The sequence below is a fragment of the Aquarana catesbeiana genome, linkage group LG09 (genome assembly GCF_042186555.1).
Source record: "Aquarana catesbeiana isolate 2022-GZ linkage group LG09, ASM4218655v1, whole genome shotgun sequence".
Lineage (NCBI taxonomy): Eukaryota > Metazoa > Chordata > Amphibia > Anura > Ranidae > Aquarana > Aquarana catesbeiana.
The window spans coordinates 304433464-304460627 of record NC_133332.1 but is presented as its reverse complement, the minus strand read 5'-3'; the positions used below and the strand labels follow the sequence as shown (position 1 = coordinate 304460627).

General features: G+C 43.7%; 2 protein-coding genes across 6 annotated transcripts in view; one reads left to right on the top strand and one right to left on the bottom strand.

Annotated features, from left to right (window-relative positions):
• TSC1 (TSC complex subunit 1) overlaps positions 1–5099 on the top strand; it is a 122105-nt gene extending 117006 nt beyond the window's left edge. For both annotated transcript variants that reach the window (XM_073600546.1, XM_073600547.1), the window contains exon 22: positions 72–5099. In XM_073600546.1, the coding sequence (XP_073456647.1) occupies positions 72–543 (472 nt within the window). In that variant the 3' untranslated portion in view covers positions 544–5099. The remainder of the gene's footprint in view (positions 1–71) is intronic.
• Positions 5100–6644: 1545 nt separating this feature from the next.
• SPACA9 (sperm acrosome associated 9) lies at positions 6645–21240 on the bottom strand. 4 transcript variants are annotated; one of them, XM_073600545.1, is made up of 5 exons: positions 21084–21240; positions 15238–15417; positions 12894–13096; positions 11482–11678; positions 6645–6707 (listed from the first exon to the last, which is right to left on the bottom strand). In XM_073600545.1, exons 2-5 carry the CDS (start codon positions 15379–15381, stop codon positions 6703–6705), a joined length of 549 nt encoding a protein of 182 aa, XP_073456646.1. In that variant the 5' UTR covers positions 15382–15417; positions 21084–21240; the 3' UTR covers positions 6645–6702. The 4 variants fall into 4 exon arrangements, with proteins under 4 accessions (XP_073456646.1, XP_073456643.1, XP_073456645.1 ...); XM_073600542.1 differs by lacking the exon at positions 6645–6707 and having other exon boundaries at positions 8352–11678; XM_073600544.1 differs by lacking the exon at positions 6645–6707 and having other exon boundaries at positions 8352–11678; positions 15238–15404; positions 21084–21239.
• Positions 21241–27164: the final 5924 nt, after the last annotated feature.

Below are 27164 nucleotides of genomic sequence, written 5' to 3'. Positions count from 1 at the left end.
CAAATTTTTCCGAGCTTACGTTTAAACATTCTTTTTATTTATATTCCTTTTTGTATTTTGTTTTGTTGCAGACATGATGTGGAGTGCCCCGCTGTCTCCAGTCCTGATGACTTCATCAGAGAAGAGTTAAATGGTAGCAATGATGCCAACCCTTCCATGCACACCAGTGTCTTAAGCAGCGGAGGGGGCAGTCGCAGTGGAAGCAGTCGCAGTGGAAGCGGCAGCAGCAACCTGTCCACGCCAGAGAAAGGGGGATCTAATCTACCGTTTAGTAGGCGAGAGCTGCTGGAGCTACCTTCTGAAGGTCCTCTGACTATTGGCTCTTACCCAAATGCCAAGAGTCTTCTAGGCATCCGAGCGCGGGAGCTGTTTCGGAACAAGAGTGAGAGCCATTGTGATGAGGAAGGGATCAGCAGTCTCTCAGAGATCCTGAAGACAGAGCTATGTCAGGGACCAGGATCTGAGGCTAGAGCTGTGAGCTCATCCGCTGGCAATGCTGGCCCCTCGAGTGTGCGGGATTTTCAGATAATGGACTATGATTAGACACATCATGCCCACAGTTGGGAGGCAAGCAGTGTTACTTTCCCTCTCACTCCTGGCTCTAATCAAAAGGTATCTGAACTTTCAGGAAAAGTTTCACTACTTCTGCAGTGCAACAGTAGCGGACCATCAGAACTGGAAGGGATGAAATCTCATTATGTCACACCCCGCTTTTATTTTCCCCATCATCTCAACTACAGCCCAACTTCTCCCTCCACAGAAAACCATTTTCTTCCACTCCTTCTGTAAAACTTAGACCTATAATTGGCTAAATAATGCGGGTAACCTGGTCCAAGCACATACATAATCCTTACACTGTCCAGTTCAGACTAAGACAGGAGCCCTGTTTGGTGGCTGTCATGACTTGTATCCATGTGCTGGTGTTGCTCACTGGGATGAGAGATTTCATTGGTCATGGATATAATTTTTTTTTTTTTTCTTTTTTCTTATCAGGGCAGCCTGAATATTTACATACTGGAAGGAACATTTTTGTCAGAACTATGCCATGTTCATCCTCCAAATGATAAATCATCCAGTGTCTTGCAGCCCTCCCCCTTTCCCTGGCACTGGAAAATGGCAGCTTAGTCCAGCATAATGCTTGTTAGAAGTGGCCTTAATTTTTAGTTGAATGCCAAAATGTCACAAGGGACCAACAGCTGTTTTTTTTTTTTCTGGGCTCTTCAATTAAGACATTTTATTTTCTGCCACACAATTGTGTTAAAGCAAACCCCTGCTTTGTCCATTCAGGCAAAGCAAGAGGCTCACTGTAATGGCTGCCCAACCCAGCTGCACATACTTGCTGTACCCTTACTTTCCTACCAATCCAATCAGCCCCTGGGAGAAAAGGAAAATACTGGGTACTTCCAGGAATGGAGAAGCATGCGAGTCATTCTACTTCCTCACATATGCCAGCACTGATAGTTGGAGGGTAGCCACTCTGGCACTTAATGCTTTCACCTTGGTCTGGGGAAAGGCTCCTCATCCCCTGTGTAAGAGCCAAGTCTTGATTTGCAGCTTACACACGGTTTCATCACTGTGTACCAGGTGACTGTACAGAGCAGAAAGACTAGTGTGGGCAGCTAGCAATGCCAGCATTGGAGTGAACTTTTTGCTTTGCTGTGTATGGGCAAAGCACATACAACTTTTTAAAGGTTGTTTCTAAATTGCTCTTTCTCTTGTCGGTGGAGTCAAAGGGGTCTGAGACACCCTATGGTTTCTTAGATCTGTCAGTGATTCCATAGACCACCGTTGTGTTTTTTTTTTTTTTTTTAAATATATATTTCTCTTGGAATCTGGCTGCTCCTTCTGTTGCAGGGGAGTCTCTCCTGGGTTTGACTTCATTTTTCATAACATACAGTAAGTAGCCATTCTCTGACATGGAGCAAGAGATTATCATGTAATAGCTCCAGGGGTTGTGTAGAGTCGTAGATCCTGAAAGATATGGCAAGCCGTTGGGTCTAGAGCGAACTTACCAATTTTGTGTGGACCTGCCCAGTAATTATAGCCTGTTTCTTTGCAACAAGCTGAGCTAACGTTTTGGTTCCTCCGTCATTTCATTCTGCAGTAAGCCCTAGGGCAGAGAAGCAGTTCCAGAACTAGGAACAGTTTCAAGGCGTTTTAGTCTGTACATTAAGCTCTTAAGGTGTGTGTGGGGTTTTTTTTTTTTTTTTTTTCTTTCTTGCACTTTGATACAACACTTCCCAATTTAGACACTACATTCTGAAACTGCTCAGATAACTCTGGGTCCTATGTATTAAATCTGTAGAAAAGGCAATTGTATTTTCTCATATTAACTGTTTTGAAACCTGCAGGTTAAGAGAAGAATCTGGTACTACACTATATATTACTTTTTTTTTTTTTTTTTTTTTTGTCAATCCTTCACAAATATGCCAAAGGAGCATTAGAAGCTGGTTTGTGTTCTATCCATAGGCCCCTCTGTTCCCTAAAGATGTTCCTTTGTGTCTTGGGAAGACCCTTGATCCTAGGCCCAGGCTTTATATAGAGTTTTGACTTCTCTCCCAGTGGATTACTAAGCCCCTGGTTCTCCTTGGCTATGATCCACCCTGTGTATTTCAACTGTGAAATGCCAGGGACTCTACTGGCTACTGAGACTCTGGTATTTAACAGCTGAATGACGGGGGACATGGTTCAGTACATGAAAGGGGCTCAGGCTTAACTTTAACTTGGGAAGACATTGAAGTCTTTAACACAAAGGAACTGATCTGAAGACACGTGCAGGTACCTGGTAATGTTGACTTTTACACTTTAAAGTCAATTTTTCAGGTCCCTCAATGTGGAGCTTTAGCCAGAACCTTTTTTTTCTTTTTTTTGGTTTATTTTGCATAGATGGGAGAAGGGTTGCAAACCCCTTTCAGATTTCTATTGCTTTCTGTGTATATACTGAGGTGAATTCCTTCAACTTACTGCCATGCCATTGTTGGGTATGTGTATACAGAAGCAATAAAAACCTCACTCTCATACCAGTGCAATTTTAATCCCAAAAAAGTTTGGGCTGAAGATCTCCTCTTTAAAGCCTAACTCTAGCTCTCTGTCAAGCTGGTCCGAACAAATGGTTGCCTTCTCTACCAGATGCACCCGTTGGGAGGGCTGTATAAACATTAGCTGTATATAGTATACAATGCTGTTCTTATGGCAGCAGTACGGGGACTTCCTGTCCCAGTTCCGTAACAAAATTGAATCTGGCTGAGCGCTGCTCCAGCCATTCACAGGAAGCCTTGTACTTTCTGGCTGAGCTGAAGAGGGGGCAGATGTCACGATCTCCACCTCAGTCAATCGGGGGAAGCCTTGCACTCCTTTAGAAAGTACAGATGCAGGACAGGAAGTCCCAGTCATGCTGCAGGAACATAACGTGGTATATTTTACGTAACTGATGCTACATACAGTTTATACAGTGCTGACAGCATATCTGTTAGTGAAAGTAATAGTTTGTTTGGTCCACAAGATTTGTTTTAAAGTGACAGTTAGAATTCTGCTTAAAACTGTGTTCCTTGGAGCACATGTGTCGAGAGCATATGCTAGTTGACATCTTAACCTGCTCACTTCTGTGCCACTCACTTCTTCCTTGGCATATGTCATTCCAATGCAAACATCACCATGTGTGCTGCTAACCACCTTGTGATGTCTATTTTTTAGGCATGATCTTTGCCAAGTACTGCAACTTTGAAACTGTCACTTCAACATGCATTTAATCGATTTGGCCCTCCAGCAGTTACTACTTTTTACACATCCTTACTGCTGCTTGACCTGCCTTGTTGAATAAGCCTTGTAGCCATTTTGATTTTCTAGCAGTTTTATAAAAATGGATTGCAAAATTTTGCCCCAAGTGTTTTATTTCATATTTTAGGAAATACAGGTCTGGCCCTCAGAAAGAAAAAGGACCTTTTTTGCTGCACGTAACAACCATTTAGAGTCTCCCAATGCTAGTTGGAGGAGGAAAGAAATGTACTTGCTCTGGGAACTTTTTTTTTTTTTTTTTTTCAATGAATCTAACGTAAGAGGCCCACTCTTTCCTCTTTTTCCCAAAGTTTAGAAAAGTTCTAGTTTTATTGCAGTCAAATGTAAGTCCTTTGTAACGAAGCATCATAGTTATTTTTCAAAACCTTGCAGGAATTCAGTCACAGCTGTTGTGTTTTTTTCACTGTTAAAATGAACGAAGAATGTGCCAGAATAATATTTTCCCCTCTAATGAAGTATCCCATCCAGCCTTCCTCTGCATTTTGGGGTAGTGGTAAATGGCCCTAATGCCTGTTGGCCAGCAAAGATAGCCTGTCCTGTTTCCGCATCCTAAGCCAATCAGGCGATGCCTGGTGTGTTGGGTTGGTTCTTAACCAAAATTATGGCAGCTCTCGGCAATGCTTACCCAGATGTATTGGAGTGGACCTCAGGCCAGTTCTTTCGCAGCAAGAGTGTTCAGGCTGTCTGAATTATCAACAATCAGCCTGAGATTTACAGGTATAATGCAGGTGAACAAAGAACATTTCTGGCTCAAATACCTCTGTATGATCATATTCATGCTGCATTTTTTGTGTTTTTTTTTTTTTTTTTGCACTGGAACTTCTTCAGATGTTAAACAGCATTTGACAGGATACTTCACATGATCGGTAGAGCTTTTCAAAAAGATGCATACTGAAGTTTGACCCTTTTTTCTGCTTAGACATCATTTTGTATAATGTCACACCTTATTCATGTGATCATGTTGGAGCATTCACAGTTGCTTTCTCAGCTGTATGCTAATTGCAAGTCCGTGTGTAACAGTTTTCACTGCATAGCTTTTTTTTTTTTTTTTTTTTTTTCTTCTGCCACACTTTCCCCCCATCCCTCCCTCTTCCTCAGAGACATGTCACATTCTTGCCGTTCCCAGTCACTGTCCAGCAGGCCACAGTTCATATTGAATCCACATGTTCTGCTAGCAGGTGGACTGGCTACAGAAATTTGTATGTTGGGCCGAAGCAGCCCAAACCAGGATCCCCAGAAATGTTTAAGACTATTTGCTTGTGTTTTAACTGTGAACAAATAAAGCAGGTTATTGTTTTGCACTAGTATTGCTTGTTTCTTGCATGGTAGCACCTTTTTCAGTAATAATAATGCTAACTTACAACTGCAGCCACTCAGGACTCACAATTCTGAAGTGAAACCAGTGGACTACACGGGATTCCAATCTGTGTTTTCTGTTACTGCACTTAAAGAATAAGTTCTCATTTTGGATCATGTTATATGTTTTGCCCTAAAATGTAACATGTTCCAGCATCTGCACCTTCTCTCCCCCCAATCCCACCCTCAATGGCTGTGACTGGTGTGTGTGTCTCTCCCCCCCCCCCCACCCCCCCCCATTTAAGACAAAATGGAGGACAAATAGAGGGGAGATTGCTGTACTAACATTGCATAGTTAGTACAGCAAGCTGCTCCCAAGCTACTCGGTTACTTTTTTCATTTCATTCAGCCTGCTGGACTGAATGGGAAAAAAACTTAATGTATCAGCTTCTGTCTGTGATGGCAGGCAGTCATAGTAAATAACAGGCAGTAGTTCTTTGAGGCAACTTCTCAACGAAGTTCATTCAGTTTAGATTTCAATTGTTTTGTGCAGATCTTTAATGGTAAGAAAACTACACGTACAGTGGAAAATGTTTGGTGTATGAGAATTTGAGACTAAAACGAAAAGGTTAAACTTCAGAAGTGTACAAAATACCCACAGCCGTGCACACTGTGGAATGTATCTGTCTGCGGTTTGTGGAATCTTCTGTATTACCTCAATCCTGACAGAAGGATATATCCAGCTAAAATCACAGCTTGACAGATTAGCTGTATTTGTCACACTGGGGATTTGTTACCCAACTTCCCGGTGGTTGAACTTAGTTTTTATTCCCCTCAATAAAATAAAAAAGCTGCAGTCAGCCATACGGGGGTGTACAAATGCCACAACTGTGATGCTTTGCTTCAGTTGCAGCAAAATTTATCTACCCTCCCATTCCGTTCTGTGGGCAGTATTGCTGCCAATCGCGACCCATTCAAGTGAATGAGTCACAATTGCCCTGCAATTGTGTGTAAAATGCATGCAGTTGAAAAAGCCGTGGTATAGCATTTTCAGGGTTGAAACGGGCACTGAGATGATTTATTGCCTCTGAAAAGCAATTATTATTATATTATTATACAATATTTATATAGCGCCAACAGTTTACGTAGCGCTTTACAACTTGAATCTCCCATGGATTGCTTTTTAATGGGGAGGCAAGCACTCCACTAAGATTGACATACCTGTGTGGTATACGGCACAGTTACATATCAGTCCTGGAACTAGCACCACTTTCAGTAAAGAGTTCTCAACTCTGTGTAAGCACCAACTGGAGTGACTTGAGTTTACACAGAGCTTCCTTTTCTAGTCCCGGGCATCTGAATGTAGTAGTGGGGGATTGAAGGAAGGTATGTGCTGCTGGTGGAGCACAGGTTCACGTTTGAGGCAGATATAGGGATACAATATAAAGCTATGTGGATGAAGATGCTTGTTCTTAAAAAAAATTTACACATGTATTTATTGACTCTAGCAATAACCGTAAGTTTGGAAAATGCACAATACAATCACATGCTGATTTGCCTTATGTTCTCTTTATTAATGGAGAAAATCCAAAGCAATATGAGCAGGCCCACTTAACCTAAAAAGAGAAAAAATGTCATGGAATTACATGAGTAACTCATTTTACTTTTATTAAATGTACAGAATAAATGAGTGATTTTATAATTGCGTACAACACATGCATGTATATATGATAAAAAATGATTATACTGTGATAAATGCTGTTATAGCAAGCTGGACTACTGTTTAAAACCAAGAAGACTGCCACAATTATTGGCTAAATAACTAACTTTGAATACATTGCTTTCTATAGCAAATAATTAAATCTATCTGTGCAGTTAGGGTCCCCATGCACATTGGTGTTTTAGATGCAGATTGAAGGCACAGGTGCACCACCCAGCCCTGCTGCCAGCAGCCTGTAAAATTCAGACTGAAAGATGCTGGGACTGGACAGTGCTATGAATGTTTGTGTCCAGGGAAGACTGTCTGAAAGGCAAGTAGTCTTCTTTCTGGGCATTCGCCTGTGGCAGGGATCACTAAATGGTGGACCGTGGTCTGGACAGGACTGTCGCTCAGTCCAGGCTCAGACTGTGGCTGGCAGTTATCGGCTGTGTGAGTGCTCCTAAATCTCCCGCCTGGCTGCCGCTGTCATCCTCACAGACCGGGAGTCTTCTCAAATTACCTGCTTCTTAACTGCTCCCACCCTCTGTCTAGATCTGCAGCGCCTCCTACCCCCTGCCCTGCTGTGCGGATGACAGCAGTGACTTGGTGTTCACACAGCTGATAAGTGCCTCTACCCTGCTGAAGGTAGGACAGTGCAAGGGAGGCTTATATTGAAAGGGCACTGCAATGTGGGGGGCTGCTGTGATGTGAAGGAACAGAGGACACGGACTGCTGTAAAGGGGTGGGGGGCTTGATGTGAAGGGGAGCAGAGGACAGTGGGACTGCTGTAAAATGGGGGGGGAGATTATGGACGCCAGCGTAAAGGAGGAAACTGATAAGGAGGGTTGTGATGCTGAAGATACTGGTGTAAAGAGGGGGCTCTGATGTGACTGGTAGGCTGAAGAAACTGATGTGGGGGGATGTCATGTGTTTAACGTGCTAACCTGAAATATGGACCTCCAGGCAAAAGAAAAATTTACTGACTGGACTGCCTGAAAATTTTAATTCATGACTGCCGGTCTATGGGCACATACTTCCCTAAACATTACCCCATCTAGCCACAGCAGCCTTCAGCCTCTCATCTGCCCCATACACACGGTCAGATTTTCCGACGGAAAATGTGTGATAGGACCTTGTTGTCGGAAATTCCAACCGTGTGTAGGCTCCATCACACATTTTCCATCGGATTTTCTGACACACAAAGTTTGAGAGCAGGATATAAAATTTTCCGACAACAAAATCCGTTGTCGGAAATTCCGAACGTGTGTACAGAAATCCGACGGACAAAGTGCCACGCATGCTCAGAATAAACAAAGAGATGAAAGCTATTGGCCACTGCCCCGTTTATAGTCCCGACGTACGTGTTTTACATCACCGCGTTTAGAACGATCGGATTTTCTGACAACTTTGTGTGACCGTGTGTATGCAAGACAAGTTTGAGCCAACATCCGTCAGAAAAAAATCCTAGGATTTTGTTGTCGGAATGTCCGAACAAAGTCCGACTGTGTGTACGGGGCAATAGACTTTTACAGGCAGCAAGGCTGGATGGTGTACCTGTGCCTTCCCCTAACACCTAAACACTGGAACCTCATGCACCAGGTCTAAATGCCCAGTGTCCATGGAGCCCTACTTGTAAATACATGGGAAGATATACAGAATCACCCAGTACTTTTTTCCCCTCTTGTTGCCTGTGCTTTGCGCCTCCATTTATTTATTTATTATATATAATTTTTTTTTTTTTTTTTTTCCCTCTCTCTCCCCACCCTCAGCAAATGTTTAGTTTTGGATAGAGTGGTGAACAATTAGAACCTCTGTCAGGATTTAGTACTGCATCTGTATTGGGGAAGAATTTCTCACACAGATCAGCCTGTGCCATGCAGCTATTGCTTCCACAGTAGGTCCCAGTTTCAGATCGCTCCATGCAACATTCAGAACAAAATATGTACTGAACAGAGTGGCTTAAAGCCCATTTTCAGACAGGTTTTTTTTTTTTTTAATTTTATGTTAATGGTCCCCAGCAGGTGTTAAGAAATAAACCTCAATCTCCAATACGTGCCTCTTCTTTGGCACTGTCCCCTACAATCACCTATTTACACCACTACACAATCTCGGTCTTCTGGGTTGAATGATGCCAAGTGTCAGTCAACCCAGAAGACTGAGGACATCTTGTGATTGTAGGGCACCATTCAACCCAAAGGACTGAAGATGCCCTGTAAGTGCTGGGCATCATAAACTCACAGGACTGCATTGGCACAGCACCTTGTACTCTAAGACCCCATACACACTATTAAATTTTCTGCAGATTTTTTGTCTTCAGATTTACCAAAACCATATAATATGAGGTCAAACCTCAAGAGTTTCAATTTGTATGCAATCAGGCAGGCCCCTTGCACTACATGGTTTCGGTAAATCTGCAGCCCCAAATCTACAGAAAATCTAATAGTGTGTATGGGGCTTAAATGTAGTGATGAATTGCACTAATGTCATTACGACAAGGCTGCTGTTTGCATTTGGGAGGAAAGGCAAAGAGAACCCTGCACATCATGTAAACCACAATAATTTCTGATACAAAGGACAAAAAAAAAAAAAAAAAAAACAACAAAACATTGGGGCCTCAAGGGAAAGAAAAGGGGACAGCAGCACAAAGCTCAGGGTTGGAATTTTGTACCCAGCAATGGGGGCGGGGGGCACTTAGCAGTTTTTTCAGCATCTGCATCACCTTCTCTTTGGCCATGAAGACATACAGCAATAAAATACATTTTTATGTCTGTTCCTCTTAAGAAAAAAAAAAAAAACCCTTAACTTCCTGTCCCGTTGACAGGATCTTATGGGAAATTTCCTCAGTGAAGACCTAGACAACAATAAAAACATGGCAGAGTCTTTCATTTTCACTACTGCATCCAAAACCATAAAGTCCAGAGTTGCACCTAAACATTCTGTAAATAGTTTGCACAGGTAGTGTCTGCACACCTCCCTCTAACTCAGCCCTAGGCAGCATTCTCCACAATACTGTTTTTGGTTTACAAAGTAGCTGCATTTTTATATAGGATGGGGCACTGCTCCAATCTCAAGTTTTATTACACTTTTAAGAGAGAAAATACTGATTCAGGGTATTGCATAACAAATCTAAAATTGCAGCCGTTGCTGACAGCAGCCACAAAAAAAAAAAAAAAATGTTGACCTTGCTATACAATCCTCTTTTCTGGGTCCATTGAGGGACACAGCTTGATGATGATTATGCAGTTTAGGGTTATTCTGCCACCTACAGGTGAAATGGACACTAGCAAAGCGTGGCAATCCCAATTACTGGAAAAGATGGGAATGAGAAAATGCGCTTCTTTATGGCAATGGATGCTAAGAAGCCTCCACAATAAAGGGAGAACAAAGTGTTTGGCATTTTCAGGGTTACTGGATAGTGGAAAAAAAATTGCTATGACAGGCCTATAACCTGTCAAAGTATAACTCAATAGGACTTCTATCTTCAGCTATGTGGTATAAGTTGCCCCTACTTTTTGTATTTCTGTCCCCCATCAGAAGTTCTCAGTATCTGCATGTCTGCTAAAGGACTTTTGTATTGTCCTGTCTTCTCTTGGCAAGTGAACTTATCCTTTAACAGAATGATAAGTCAGCAAACAAGTCCATTGGAGAACAAAAAAGCAACCAGTACACTCAAGTGTAAGTGAACCCCTTATCGTTTTCAGCCAAGGAAGCTGCCATCTTTGCCTCTGCTTAATCTACAACTGCCATGATGCTGCACATGTGATCAGTTATGACACCAGCCGTTGGATGGTTTGACAGTTTGGTTGAGAGCACAACCAATGGAAGTGTTACATTTCCGGCACATGACGGAAATGAAACTGTTTTTTTTTTTTGGATGGGTTTACTACCGCTTTAAGTGGTAAAGTAATGCCTAAAAAGTTTATCCCATCCACATTTAGGCACATCAAGGGTCAGTTCAGCCAACTTTAAAAACTTTGTGCAGTAGATAGGATTGTCTGTAGTTATACAAAAGAAAAAAGACACAAGAGGGCGCAATCTAAGTACAGCAAATTAAATCATTTAGTCATAAAAAGCAAATTGGTTATTCACATGTAATAAGATAGAAGAGCGCATATCATAAGCTATATTCTATGCACTCTTCTATCCTATTACATGTGAGGGACCAATTTGCTTTTTTAATGAATAAATGTTCTAATTTGCTCTAAATATAAAATATGTGTGTGTGTGTATGTGTATATATGTATATGTATATATATATATATACATATATATATTATAGTATATTCTCAGCATTAAAGTACAATACATTTTTTTTTTTTTTTTTTTAATGCCATGTGCATGAGGCCTGTAGGAATTTAAGTAGGATAGTAATCCTGGAACGTGGCTACATTTTTAAACACTTTTAGGGTAATACTAACAAGGTATGACAATATGATGGAGATTATAGGGGGCTTCTGTATTGGTTAAATTATGAAAATAAAGTTTTGTAACTGCTATCTCTTTAAACCACATGTGGATGGGATGAGAATTACCAGTTTAGGTGGTATAGTAGCGGCCAGAAGGCCTCCAGGCTGGTTTGAAGGACTGTGGATAGCCTTTCCTTCTTTTTACTGAGAGGGCAGAGGCATTTCCCTGACTGAGAGTGGTCTGAACCCCAGTGTTTTGTATTGCACCTTGATTCCCTGCCTTACGTTGCTTCTGCCTGTTCTTCTGAATAGCCACAAGCCTGTCCATGGTCTCAGAGTCCTCCGCAAGTGGCTGGGCGCTCTCCAACCTCAACACAGCCTCATGAATGTTATCCAGGATGATGGGAACAATGCTCACGACACCGCCATAGAAGTTACGTGCTTCGTCACAGCTGAGGTGATTCAAAACATCGTGAGGATACCTAGGAACATGACAAATGTATTAATGAAATACAAAGGACCGCAGTGATCGGAGTGTCGGGGCAAGGTCAATCTAGCGTCCAGGGCAAAGATGCTGAGCTGCCCTGCCTTGTACCAAAAAAGAAGGTGTTACCATCCCTACACTAAACCACTGAGCCTAGGGCAGCCACCCCTCCTGGCCACCCCTTATCCCAGGCCTGACTTTATGTTCGTTTCTTCCATACACCCACTTGAAAGGAAGAATCTGACTGCTTCTTGAAAATTTGTATACTACAGACAAAATTAAAAATTATACCTGGGTTGCACCAGTAGTGCACCTAGTCAGGTTCCCCTTTTGTCACCATCGGGAAAACTATCCTGAGAAATGCCATGCAGCCATTGCTGGAGTGCATGTTGACCAGAAGTTGCTGTAAAGAGGCTGCAGGAGATCGACAACATCAAGATCCAACAAAGGATGTAAAAAGGTTAAAGTGTAAGCATGAAATATGAAGAAAGCATATCCGGCTATAGCAGTTGTTCTCAACGCCAGTCCTCAGGACCCACTAACCAGGCAGATTTTAAGAATTACCTTGAAGAGATGCAGACTAGAATACTGCAATTACTGAGCAGAAAATGATATCACCTGTGATGTATTTCAGTTATCTTGCAAACCTGGCCTGTTAGTGGGCCCTGAAGCCAGGAGTTGAGAATCCCTGCTCTATAGTGTACTTGTCTCAGAACACCAAGTGTGATTTTTGTCTGCTGCCTTGTTCCTCTGCTATCAGCATGAGTCACTTCTGACGAATTTTCCTGACACCAAGAGAAAAATGGGGACAGGGGAGGGAACTCCAGCACACGGCCTGTGATTGATAACCTCAACTCTGTTCTTGTGTTCTGTGTGAAGGGGGTGTGTTCCCTTCCCTCCAATCAGCTCTCAGCGTTCTCACTGAGCTCTGCAGTGTGTAATCCCATCTCTCCACCCCCTTTTTTCTGACAGCTCACACCAACTTTATAAATTCAGCTTTTTGAACAAATGTAGAGGAGAGAAAACTGCAGATAGACAGGTACAACTTATGTAGGAGGATTTGTTTCATCTCTGTGTATCACCTGAGACCAGTCACTTCACTGGGTATATGTAAGGCTTTCCAAAATTACTGCTGTAGCAAATGAAACGTAATTCAGTTAGTGTTTACTCCCACTGTCAATTAGGCCTGACATTTTTCATTTTGTGCACTTACTTGGCTCTCAGACCAGACAGGTCATTGGTTGGATTGAGAAGAGTAATGGTTTGCTCTATGATCCCCTTTGCTGATTGTGTGTCCTTCTGTATAGATTCCAGCTGGATACAGAACTCGGCCAGATCCGCACAGACGTCCAAAAACAGAGTGAGGATACGCTGATCTGTACTGTTGTTGCAATGATTGTCTAAGTAGTTGCGTACCTGTAAATTCCATTAAATCTAATTACCAACAAGAAATATGGCCACTTAGTCCCCTACACTGCTCTTACTGCCACCCCACCTGTCGCACAAGGAATGCAAATAGCAGGATTATTTTAAAGATAATAGTTGCCACTGGAATTGATTGGGGGGGACCCCCATGCTGTTTTTTTTTTAACATTTTTATATTGCCGCCAATGGCTTGCAGCCAGGAAAATCAATTTAAATGTCATTTTTTTTCCTTATATACAATATGTCAGTTTTGCTGCAGCAGGTTCTATACATGGTATAGATGTGCCACTTTACAGGCAGACTAAGGGGACCACACCCCCCCCCCCCGGCACGATATTTAAAGGACTTTTTTATTTTTATTGTTTCATTTTAAGCATCATACAAATCACTGCTCCTGTAATAACTATCTTTTTTTTTACAAAAATTTTGCTAAAAATTTGCTTTTATACATGTACCCAGGCCCCTGTGCCCATTTTATGTCCAATAACTTGCAAATAAGCCTTCAAAATATGGACTTTTGATTTTTTTACGTTTGGGTCCCATAGACTTTAGTAGAGTTTGCGGCTCAGGTCTGAACTTTTTACATGTTCGGGAGTTCTGGTACGGACGGAACCAAGGGGTGTTCGGCCCATCACAGAACCATTTTTGGGACCTTATTGGATATGAACGGGTCGGCTTTTGGCCATCTTCTCGCTGCTAGGGTAATGCAGGTAAACTTCAAATTAATTGAGATATGTGAAATAAAACTGTACTGCTGTGGCAAAGCAGTGCAATTGCACAAAAGCATTTTTTAATTCTTTTTTTATTTTTTCTCTAAATGCATGAAGAAAATGTTGTCTTTATGCATAAGTTAAAATTACTTTTCATTCCTTTGTATTGGCTCTTTCATTTTAAACAGCAATGTGCTGCATTTCTGATTCACCTTTCAATGTAGTCAGTGGAAACCAGATTTTCTTTTATTACATTGCCATTTTTTTTTTTTTTTTTTTCAAGTTAAAGCGGAGTTCCACCCAAAAGTGGAACTTCTGCATATCTGATTCCTCCCCCCCTCCAGTGCCACATTTGGCACCTTTCATGGGGGAGGGGGGAGCGGGTACTTCTTGAGTTTTTTTTTTTTTTTTTTTACAGGTACCCTGTCCCCACTTCCGGCTGCGGCAAAGTATGTCAGCAGCTCAGTCCTCCTCCCTCCCCTTCTGCGGGGCCAGTGAGCGAGAGAGCAGCGCACAGTAGGGACCTGCCCGTGCAGCCGAAAGGCTACACTGCCAGGTTTCCTTACCAGCAATGGCGATGGCAGCAGCACCCAACCAGCCGATGTAAATATCGGCTGTGGTGCCGACATCGCTGGACTCCAGGACAGGTAAGTGTCCTAATATTAAAAGTCAGCAGCTACAGTATATGTAGCTGCTGACTTTTTTAATTTCTTAAAGGGGCGGACGGAACTCTGCTTTAACACAACGGAACTCCGCAATACTAACACAATGTAAGCACTCACTGACAATCCGCTATAGTTTCCCTTTTAAGTGGTTGTAAACCTTAGGCAGGAAATGTGAACAAAGCATATCCCTATATAGTATGTACTTGTCTCAATTGAGAGCAAAAGTGTTGTTTCTGTCTGCTGCTTTGCTTTTCTGATATCCGCATTAATCACTTCTGACAAGTTTTCCTGACACCAAGAGAAAAATGGTGACAATGGAGGGACCTCCAGCAGATTGTCAGCTTCAGCTCTGTTCCTGTGTGCTGTATGAAGGGGGTTGTGTTCCTTTCCTCCAATCAGCCCTCAGATCTCTCCTCACTGAGCGCTGCAGGGTGTAATGTCAGCTCTCTGCCCCCTTTTTCCTGAACTTTAAGACAGGCTTATAAATTCAGCACTGGATGAAGTGAGGACTGCAGATAAACAGGTATAACCTATGTGGGAGGATTGTTTCATCTCTGTGTATCACCTGAGGCCAGTCACTTCACTGGGTAAGGTAAATGCTGTATGTAAGGGGTTACAAGCACTTTAATGTACTGACCCTTAAAAAAAAAAAAAAAAAAAAGTTGAATGAAATGAAAATACCTGCATTGTCAAAAAAATGATCAAAGCTGATTTAACACCAATGAAAGAAGAATAAAAATTGGTACCAGCTATGTACCTGTGCCAGGGTCCTCACGGGTCTGATTCTGTCATGGGCACTTTCCCGTGTCCGCTCCAATGCATTAATGAAAGTCTTTTGTTGCTGCTGCAGGAGCTTGGTACGCTGCTCCAGGGCCTTAAGGGTCTCTCTGGCTTCATTCATGGTGACTTCTGTGTTCTTTCACTCTGCAGATTAAATCTGTAACTAAATTAAAGCCCAACTCCAGAATTTTTTATTTTTTTTTTTATATAGAGAGTTTAACTCCAGACAGATATAGAAGACACAAACTGATCAAGCTCATTAATATATCATTTGTGTATTTTTAAAACACAAGCAGTGTAAGTGACTGAATATGAACAACCCCACAGCAGGGATTGAGTCAGAGGTAGAAGCAGCACAAGGAGCCAATCTGCTCATGTGTTGACAAGAAGTGTAATGATAGGAGGAGAAAGCAGTATGAGCTCATAACTGTGCTGCTTCACCTTTCATGGTTCAGGCACAGGCTGGGCAGCTCAGAGTGCAATAATCAATAGTAAGCTATCAGATTTCAGCACCCATCATCAGGCATGTTATACAGTAAATTAACTTTTCCTGCATGGACTACAGCAGATTGCATATCCCCCCCACCTTATTATACCAGTCCATAAAAGACCCAGAGCTAGAGCAGAATGGGTGCTTTACTATCATAAACACATTTGCTGATTATTTGCATGGTAGATGAGAGGTGGAATGAAGGATTTTCTGTGTGCACGTGATGCCCCATGGTGCAGTAAATTTGAGAAGACTTGGACGATGAAAAGGGGTGAAGCTTGGAACAGTAGTGAGATGACTAAAGCAATACAAGATTGTAAGCTCTAACGAGCAGGGCCCTCTGATCCCTCCTGTATTAAATTGTATTGTAACTGTACTGTCTGCCCTCATGTTGTAAAGCGCTGTGTAAACTGTTGGCGCTATTTTCAGTTAAATGCTCCCCCAGTAGTATTAAATAGAAAAAAAATATATAGAGTGCTGCTTAAATTGACAGCGCTATATAAATACCTGTAATAAATAAATCAAGTAAAACCTCAGGCTGCAATACTCACCTTCAATCAGGCACTGTCTCCTGTAATACCTCTTGTCTGTCACAAGATGTCAGCAGTCTTTCTGATTCACAGAGTCACACGGGGAGTTATATGACCTGGAAGACTGAGGACATCTTGTGTCAGAAAAGAAGTATTGCAGGGAACAGTGTCAGATTGCTGGATTTCGTCTCAAAGCCAAACTCTGGGATTTTCTTTTAATAAATTGCTCCTTCCAGCAGTATTAAAAAGCAAAAAAATAAATAAATAAAGCAGCTTCAGCTGCAATGCTCACCTTTAATCCACCGCTGTCCTCCTCAATACTTCTTTTCTGTCACAAGATGTCCTCCCTCATCTGGGATTAAATGATGCCCAGTGTCATGCATTTTAGAAGACTGGGTACATACAGAGAGAACATGGCGTCATCATGTTGCCCTGTACTACCCCCTATCATTACACAGGACCCCCCCTATACTAACCCCCTCAATACACAGGACCCCCCATACTACCCCCATCAATACACAGGACACCCCCCATACTACCCCCATCAATACACAGGACCCCCCATACTACCCCCATCAATACACAGGACCCCCCCATACTACCCCCATTGTTACACAGGACCCCCCCCTACACTACCCCCATCATTACACAGGACCCCCCCCCCATACTACCCCCATCAATACACAGGATCCCCCCCATACTACCTCCATCAATACACAGGACACCCCCCATACTACCCCCATCAATACACAGGACCCCCCCATACTACCCCCATTGTTACACAGGCCCCCCCCTACACTACCCCCATCATTACACAGGACCCCCCCATACTACCCCCATCATTACACAGGACCCCCCATACTACCCCCATCATTACACAGGACCCCCCCATACTACCCCCATCATTACACAGGACCCCCCTTCACTACCCCCATCATTACACAGGACCCCCCTTCACTACCCCCATCATTACACAGGACCCCCATACTACCCCCATCGTTACACAGGACCCCCCCATCCTACCCCCATTGTTACACAGTACCCCCCCATACTACCCCCCATCAATACACAGGAACCCCCCATACTACTCCCATCGTTACACAGGAACCCCCCCATACTACCCCCCATCAATACACAGGAACCCCCCATACTACCCCCATCATTACACAGGAACCCCCCCATACTACCCCCATCGTTACACAGGAACCCCCCCATACCCCCCCATCGTTACACATAACCCCCTTCCATACTTCCATATCTTTACAGAGGACACCCCCCTCCCTCCACAGACACCTGCATAGCCCTCCCCCCAGCAGTCTCACCTTGATTGTGGCCAGAGTATGTCAATCATCAAAGCACACCCCGCTTGGCAAAGAAGTTCTTCAGCGGGCCAATGGTGTGCGACTTGTTGAACATGGTGAGGGAGAGGAGTTGGTGTGACTGCTCAGGACTGACAGACGCTCTCCCCAGACAAAGTTTACCCTACTGAGCTGGCCAATCACCACACAGGCTGCAGGCATAGCACCCAACCAATCACCAGCGCCCCCAACATTCAATTCCACCCCTATCTCCTGAGTGATAGCTAAATCCACCTATCTACTATTTGTAGGCAGTGCAGGCTCAAGGGGCAGCTCAGCTGCTTTGGGCACCACAACAATAACTGGGCCTGGGGCAGCTGCCCCTTTTGCCCCACGTTAAAGACGGCCCTGCATATAGCAAACACACTGGGGGAACCTCCAGGAGAGAGGGGACACTTGCCTGGGAGGCCCAGTGTTGGGCTAGTTTCCTGGCTGTCTCTGAATTAATTATTCATTAGCCCAGTAAAGTCAGTGAAATCCTAAAGGCACACAATCAACATAGGAGCCAGGATACTAGCATTTTCAGAAGGATAAATCAGCAATGATGGCCTATATATTAAAAGAGATTTACAATACCTGGAAAGGCTGCTGTAGGATCCGAGGTTACCTGAAATCTGACAGTTGCTGGTCTGTCAACTGCCAGACCTCACACGTCATCCCCGCCTTCTCCGGTGCAGTATGAGATGTGTTTTCATGTGTTTTTATTGGCATGTTTTTCGCACAGCAACATGGGGCAGTCCAGTCACTTAAATGGGCTACCCGGCTTGCGCACATGCTCCAATAGAAGCTCTCACTCTTTTTTTTTTTGCACGATAAAACACACTTTTCCTATCGGCGTTTGGGGTGCTATTAGCCTGATGCTCATTTTTGGACATTCCCGGAACGCACAAGATGTGAATGGGGTCTTAAATTGGAGCATATTTCCACTTTTTATGTTACAAGTCAATACTGTATATTGATCATACACCCCCGAAATACGTTGGCTCTTTATGACATCTTTATGAGTCTAAATAAAATTTCATCTGCTTTTGGCACTTTCCCCCTTGCACACCCCATCCCTAATCAAACCAAGAACTTCTTGACTACAAAAAATAGCATAAATGTTATGAAGGCTGCCATTGATGACTTTCTTCTTAAAGGCCAACTGCAGGCTAATTTCATTTTCAGTTAAATGCTGCCCCAGTAGTATTAAATAGAAAAAAATATGTAGAGCGCTGTGTAAATTGACGGCGCTATATAAATACCTGTAATAAATAAATCAAGTAAAACCTCAGGCTGCAATACTCACCTTCAATCAGGCACTGTCTCCTGCAATACCTCTTGTCTGTCACAAGATGTCAGCAGTCTTTCTGGTTCACAGAGTCACACGGGGAGTTATATGACCTGGAAGACTGATGACATCTTGTGTCAGAAAAGAAGTATTGCAGGGAACAGTGTCAGATTGCTGGATTTCGTCTTAAAGCCAAACTCTGGGATTTTCTTTTAATAAATCGCTCAGTTTCAGCTGCAATGCTCACCTTTAATCCAGCGCTGGCCTCCTCAATACTTCTTTTCTGTCACAAGATGTCTTCACTCATCTGGGAATAAATGATGCCCAGTGTCATGCATCTCAGAAGACTGGGTACATGCAGAGAGTACATGGCATCATCATGTTGCCCTGTACTACCCCCATCATTACACAGGACCCCCCCTATACTAGCCCCATCAATACACAGGACCCCCCATACTACCCCCATTGTTACACAGGACCCCCCCCATACTACCCCCCATCAATACACAGGAACCCCCCCATACTACCCCCCTTTGTTAGGACCCCCCCATACTACCCCCATCATTACACAGGACCCCCCCATACTACCCCCCTTTGTTACACAGGACCCCCCCATACTACCCCCATCAATATACAGGACCCCCCATACTACCCCCATGCTACCCCCATCATTACACAGGACCCCCCATATTACCCAGGGCCCCCCTTCACTAACCCCATTATTACACAGTACCCCCCCCATGCTACCCCCATCATTACACAGGACCCCCCCCCCATACTACCCCCATTATTACACAGGACCCCCCTATATTACCCCCATCATTACACAGGACCCCCCTTCACTAACCCCATTATTACATAGGACCCTCCCATACTACCCCCATTGTTAAACAGGACCCCCCATACTACCCCATCATTACACAGGACCCCCCCATACTACCCCCATCGTTACAAAGGACCCCCCCATACTACCCCCCATCGTTAAACAGGACCCCCCATACTACCCCCCATCGTTAAACAGGACCCCCCATACTACCCCCATCGTTACACAGGACCCCCCTTCACTACCCCCATCGTTACACAGGAACCCCCCCCCCCATACTACCCCCATGGTTACACAGGACCCCCCCATCCCTCCATGCATTTTCAGAAGGATAAATCAGCAATGATGGCCTATATAATAAAAGAGATTTACAATACCTGGAAAGGCTGCTGTAGGATCCGAGGTTACCTGAAATCTGACAGTTGCTGGTCTGTCAACTGCCAGACCTCACACGTCATCCCCGCCTTCTCCGGTGCATAATGAGATGTGTTTTCATGTGTTTTTATTGGCATGTTTTTCGCACGACAGCATTCACTTGAATGGGCTACCCTGCATGCGCACATGCTCCAAAAGAAGCTCTCACTCCTTTTTTTTGCATGGTAAAACACACTTTTCCTAGCCGTGTTTGGGGTGCTATTAACAATTAATGGCACCACAAGCCCGATGCGCATTTTTGGACATTCCCGGAACGCACAAGGTGTGAATGGGGTCTTAAATTGGAGCCCCTGAAATATGTGCGAAAACGCGCTGCCATTAAAGTCTATGGGGGACAAAAATGCCCCAAAGAAGCTTGTGTACAGGCAACAATCAACACAAAGCCCTGGTGGGAGTGGGCCCACTGGGTAATAAGGAAAATGTTTTATGTTGAGTGTTGCCATTCTATGGGAATTTCAGGACAAATCACTCAGGTATGAATGGGGCTTAGACGCTCCCTGGAGTTCATGTAGACAGGAAGTGGCTGCAAATAGACTACAGAAGATCAAAAGCACTGAGATACAACAAAGGAAGAAAAACAGTGGTTTCTAAGCATAGCAAAAATAAATAAATAAATACATTAAAAAAAGCAATTGTTCATGATACGCAGTGCTTTAGCAAACTAAATAGCAACCAGTTAAGGTTCACATCTACTTGACATGATCATCCCTGCGCTTTCATTTGTCACGGTCCCTATATAACCGGGATGTGAAGGAGGTTCATGCATTGCCTAAATATTCTATCCTAAAAAGTTTGTCAGGAGGTTGGGAGGTCTGGCTGTATTGCAGTATAATACTGCTACATATACAATACCTATAGTAGTTGGTGATAACTGACACAACCCCTGAATGCTGTGTGCCCTGTGTGCTGACACTTACCTGCAGCAGGTAGATGAGGCTATGTAGCCCCTGAGGGCACGGTGTGTAGGTCTCGGAGATAATAGAGATCTGTGATCACTCTCCTGTGCGTTCTGGAGACTCCAGCAGTGTGATTGTTTGGGCCGTTGCTAGGTAACCGTTGTGACGTGTACAGCCAGTTGGGCCAACAAACCCTGTATACAAATTAAAGGAAGCCTTTGCTGATCTAGCGCCCCCAACCCCCTGGCTGCCTTGCTGTCAATACTCTGAGCCTCAAACCTGGGAAAACTAACAAGATGAAGAAGTACAAAAGTATTGCCCGGAGCTAACAATATTTTTCTATAGCTAAGATTGGAAAATCAGGTTTCCAAGGGCAACCTAGTTACATCAGTTTCAAATTATATTGTTTTCATGCCATAAGTCATAGCTCCCAACTATCCCTAATTTTAAGGGACTGTCCCTGAATTGGAGCAATGTCCCTCTGTCCCTCTTTCCTCCTCATTTGTCCCTCATTTTGGTCTGATCTATATAGATGTATATAAAATGTACTTTTTATCTTTCAAAAATTGTTTCCCGGTGCTAAACCTTTTATCCAAATTATAAATTGCTGTATTTTTCAATTTTAAAAGCCAATATAAAGGAATTGTAGTGTGTAAAAAAAAAAAAAAAAAAAAGCACTTGTGGATTTAATTAACCTTTTTTTTTGTTATTTCCCCTTTAAGTGGGCATGGTGGGGGGGCGTGTCCTATGCCTACATACGTTTGCTAGTAGGTGTCCCCTCATCCCCATCTCAAAATGTTGGGAGGTGTGCATACATTGTCTCAAATGGAAGACTTGTTGGGGGATGTCTAGGCAAAGTGGAGGAGTGGATTAAAAATGTAATATAAGCCCATAGCTGCTATGGCTTCTTTCTGAAAAAAGCCTGGCCGTGATGCTGACCCTCTATGGTCTATAGTTCTTATAAATAGTACACAGATAAGGACTTTTCTCCTATTTTCCTGCATGCTTGTACTGGGCTCAGTGACTCAGAAGGCAGCCCCAAAAAATAGCATGTTCAGGACAGCATTCATTAGCTGCTGAGCATCGCCAGGTACTCACAATACAGAGCACAAATAATTGAGTCCTCACCAACTGATACTGTACCTTTTAAGCCCTACTGAAGGGGACATTGTGTGGTCCCCGAAACGCGTTGGCTGTAGCACCTATCACACATTTGGAACAAAACCTCATTTTGATTTTTAGTGGTTGTAAGCCCTTGCATATACCCAATGTGGTGACTGGCCTCAGGTGATACACAGAGATGAAACAAATCCTTCTACTTAAGTTGTACCTGTCTATCTGCAGTTTTCTCTGCTCTACATCCATTCACAGTCCAGAATTTATAAAGCTTGTAGAGCTGTTAAAAAAAGGGGGGGGGGGCGGAGCACTGAAGTTACACTCTGCAGAGTTCAGTAAGGAGAGCTCTGAGAGCTTATTGGATGGAAGGGACACCCCCCCCCCCTCCCTTCACAAAGCACACAGGAACAGAGCTGAGGCTGTCGATCTGCTGGAGGTCCCTCCCCTGTCACCATTTTTCTCTAGGTGACAGGAAAACTTGTCAGAAGTGATTCATACTGATAGCAGAGGAACGAAGCAGCAGACAAAAATGACACTTAGTGCTCTTAATTGAGATAAGTACACACTTTAGAGGGGATATGCTTTGATCATGTTTCATGTCTGAGGTTTACAACCACTTTAATTATCACTTCTATAGTCTGAGGTTACTATTCCAGTTTGTCGGTTTACAGGAGCAGCCCACTCTTTTCCTAGACACCATTGGGATACCACCAGCACATATTTGTCAATAGTACTAAAATATATGTACTTAAAGAGGAAGTAAACCCTGAGCGGTTTTACTTCCTCTTTTTTTCCCCTGCAAAGTAAAAGCATAATGTGATGCATACTAGCCCATTATGTTGCACTTACCTGCAAACAAAGCCCACGATGTCCCCGCTGGTGGTCGCATCCATCTTCACCCCTGTTCCTTCCAGGGTCATGGACTCCGGCTCTTTGACTGGCCGGAGTCGTGTGACGTCGGTCACGGCACGGGCCCTTTAGAAACGGCACGATCGTGCCCTTTCTTCAGTGCGCATGCGCCGATGATTTCGGCGCAAGCATATATGGTAAATATCTCCTAAACCATGCAGGTTTAGGAGATATTTCCAGTACCTACAGGTAAGCCTTATTATAGGCTCACCTGTAGGTAAAAGTGGTATAACTAGGTTTACAACCACTTTAAGGCTCCAGCACTATCAGTCTATCACTTCAAGCATCATTTATTTTCATGACAGATTTACTTTAAAGTCCTCTTCCCTCTGAAGGCCCATTGCCATATTGTACTTGTACTGGGGTTTAGTCAGTGAGCTCCTCATAAATGTACTTGCCAAGAGTAGTTATCTTGGTCGATTGATAGACATCTATTGATTTCTCCCTAAGTTTGGCCTTGTTGCACTTTTCTCTTCTACCACTAGGTGGTTGGATACTTGGTGGTGCTAGATATGAGAAGGGCAAACCAAGGTCAGGTTATGGGTATATGGGGTATCCCAGCCAATGGGCAGGCGTTTTCTTGAATCCCTTGGCGTGCTGGGATCACCTATATATTTGGGTGGAGTCAGGTGATCTGTGTTCTGTGCCACCTGGACGGCTGTCTGGGTGGATGTGTGTTGTACGCTCCGGGCTGCTAGGCCAGAGATTGGGCTTATCCCGGGGGTATCTGGCTGCTAGGCTGTGTGAGGGCTTATCCAGAAGTAAAGAGAGTAACGCATGGTTGGGATTGCGGCTTGCAGTACAACCAGAAGGGACGGTTCTGTTGGCCGGAGAACCTGTCAATGGTCGGAGGTAGAAGGGAAGCTGTCACCACAAAAGGACCAACCACCTTTACCGGGGACCACAGTGAGTAACTGAAGCAAGAACCGGAACCATATTCTCACCGAAAGGGCACGGTGGAGAATCAGGAAACTTCAGGCGGTGATCAAGCCAGGGACCCAACCCGCGGAGGAGCTGTTTGCAGAGCAGCCTTGTGCATCGAGCCAGGGACCTTGCCGGTTAGCAGGGGGGAAGCTTGAGAAGTATCTGGAGTGCCAAGCTAGGGACCCAGCAGAGAAGCGGGGCTGAGGCTTGAGGGGATACCACCGCCAACCTTGGAGGAGCTCAAGGGCTTTAGAGTCAGAGAATCAGAGGGTCTAGTGAGAGACTGGGAGCTCACTGTTGAAGAACTACAAGAGACAGATGTAGTGGCGCTGAAAGGACTGTTACATGTGAGTTAGGAACTGCTAAAGACTATTGCCATAGGAGACAGCATTCCTGCATGTGCAGATGTGGCTTCTTGTTGGGGCCTTTCCCCGCATGGCTGTTCTCTTATTGAAGTCTCTGTGTCTGCCAATTGAATTAGCAACTATCTAAGGGTCTCATGGCCCTAACCCTCTTTCCCCCATAAATACAAAAAGGACTGTTAAAAGAAATAAAACCTCTTTTGCATCCAAGAAGTGTCTGGCGCCCAATGACTTTTACCATCTTTGCATCCACTATGCCCCACAACCCACCACATACAGAAGGATGTCAGCTATTTTTAGCTTGGAAAGTTCTCATTAGACTGGACAGGGCCAGAGACTTTGCTACATACTACAGAGTTACCTTTTTGGGAATAGGGGGTCCTGGACCCCATCTTAAATGAGGACAGTCAGTGGCCAAAAATTTGTATGCATGATCTTTAAAAGTCCCTTTTATTGATCTCAGAATCCTCCAAATCTCCAAATTCCTTTTTTTGTGATCCAATTTCCTGTTAGAGGATGACTACATTTGTTCTCCATGGTCCCACTGTATGTAGCCACCCTCTCTTGCTCGCTCCCAAAATGGACTAGGGCAGTGGTGGTCAGCAATGTTCATATGGGGCGGGGGGGGGGGGGGGGGGGGGCTCAAGTGTGGCTCCCAACATCACCAAAGAGCCACACAAATTAGTCAATGAATATTCATTGGGTGATATAAATGCAGCGCTAAATAGAGGTGAACGGTGCACATAAATGTGACTACCAGACATAAAAAAGTGGTAAAAATAGGTTAAAAAATATTATAAACAATTTTTCATGAAATAACTATTTAGTCCATAGCCATATAAGTGTCCAACTCAGTGAGTGTTATAAACGTATAAGTGTCCAACAAGGTGGGATGATATGTTTATGGGTGGACAAGAAGTTAATCTTAGATGTCATATAAATCACAGGGATGGTGCTCAAGAGGAGGTGATGCTGATTTGCCGGGAAAGGTTTGAAAGGGTGCTTTCTATTGACAGGCATTGTCATTTTCTGAATAAATTATGAGAAACCATTATGAACACTTTACTGAAGGCTGCATTCCTCCATCATACCTTTGCGGGTGAGACACCTACATCGAGTTCCGGATCATCCATCTCCCTCAGCTCATCAACGATTGCCACAGAGGAACCAGGAGAACCTGCTGTATACGTCCTCCCATCGAGCTTCCATTGGGATCGCTGATCCACAAGCCTGTATGACACCTAGCCGTATGGCAAACATGTCCACCCATTCCGGTAAGGGTATTTGCTCCTTCTATACTTTTTTGTGGATATCGACTATTGGAACACCATCCCTGTGATTTACATGGCATCCAAGAGTTTTGAGACACCATCCCTGTGATTTATATGACATCTAAGATTAACTTCTTGTCCACCCATAAACATATCATCCCACCTTGTTGGACACTTATACGTTTATAACACTCGCTGAGTTGGACACTTATATGGCTATGGACTAAATAGTTATTTCATGAAAAAAATTGTTTATAATATTTTTTCACCTATTTTACACTACTTTTTTATATGTCTGGTAGTCACATTTATGTGCACCGTTCACCTCTATTTACGCGCTGCATTTATATCACCCATCTGTTTTGCTTTGTTACTACATTGTGGATGCTGGCTGCTTTATGCGTCATCTTTTAATTTTTGTGAGTAGCGCAACATTATTGTATTTTTGTTTGTTTCAATGAATATTCATTATCAGAGACAGCAGACACACAACAGGATATAGTCCAGGACTATGGGCATGATACAAGAAATGGTCAGAGAATGCTGACATGATACAAGAGATGGTCAGAGACTGTGAACACACTTCAGTAGAGTCAATGACTGGAGGAGACATAATACATGAGGCTACCAGATATCACTATAACAAAGCACAAGGAAAACGCTACGTAGATTCTGTGGGAGCCTCAAGGGCTGCACAAAAAGAGCCAAAGGTCTTCCCTCAGGCCGCAGGTTGGGGCAGTAAGGGACTATGGAATATTTAGTGTACATAGAGCAGTGCACATGACAGCAACTAATATGTGTATGTGCAGCTGCAGGATGGGAAGTGCCCTGGATATAATTGATTGGGCAGGAGAGGGCGGTAGTGACAGCTTTCTCTTGTGTTCAGTCTAAACTTGAGTTTGAAGCAAACATGAGCACTTACCTAGTGGTGCGGCACTGAGGCTGGAGTGTCTATACCAAACACTTTGTCCTCATTGCTGCTCAGTAACACTGTCCTGTATTCACAGGGCAGGGTTGCTGAGCTGGTTGCTAGGACGCTGGAAGTTGGACTGCACAGTGTCATTGGTTGCTATGGTGCAGACAAAACAATCACTGATGACCCAGCTGCCTGCATCCTAGCAACCAATGACACACAGCTGCACAGCATGAATGCTTGCTAGGACAATGGCGGCTGGGCCATTGTTTCATTGGTTGTTTTTTGGGGTAGAGGGGGGGTCAAAAGAAGCAATTAAACTAGGCATGCACCTGCCTCTCCCAACTCTATTCAAAAATTACAAAAATAAAAAAAGTTTAGGCTTTAGAGACACTTTAAAACATCTATGGTACTGGAACAAAGATCAGGCAGAACAGGTTCATCAGATGATTGTCTGACAAAACTTAGGCCATGCACTTAGGCCCTGAGCTCTATGTCCTCTCTTCCCCCCCACCCCCCTTCCCTATGTCCTCTCTTGACTTTGAAGAAAGATATCAGCTGGGCTAAAGATACATGTTGAATTAAAGAGTTAGCTCACCTTTAACAA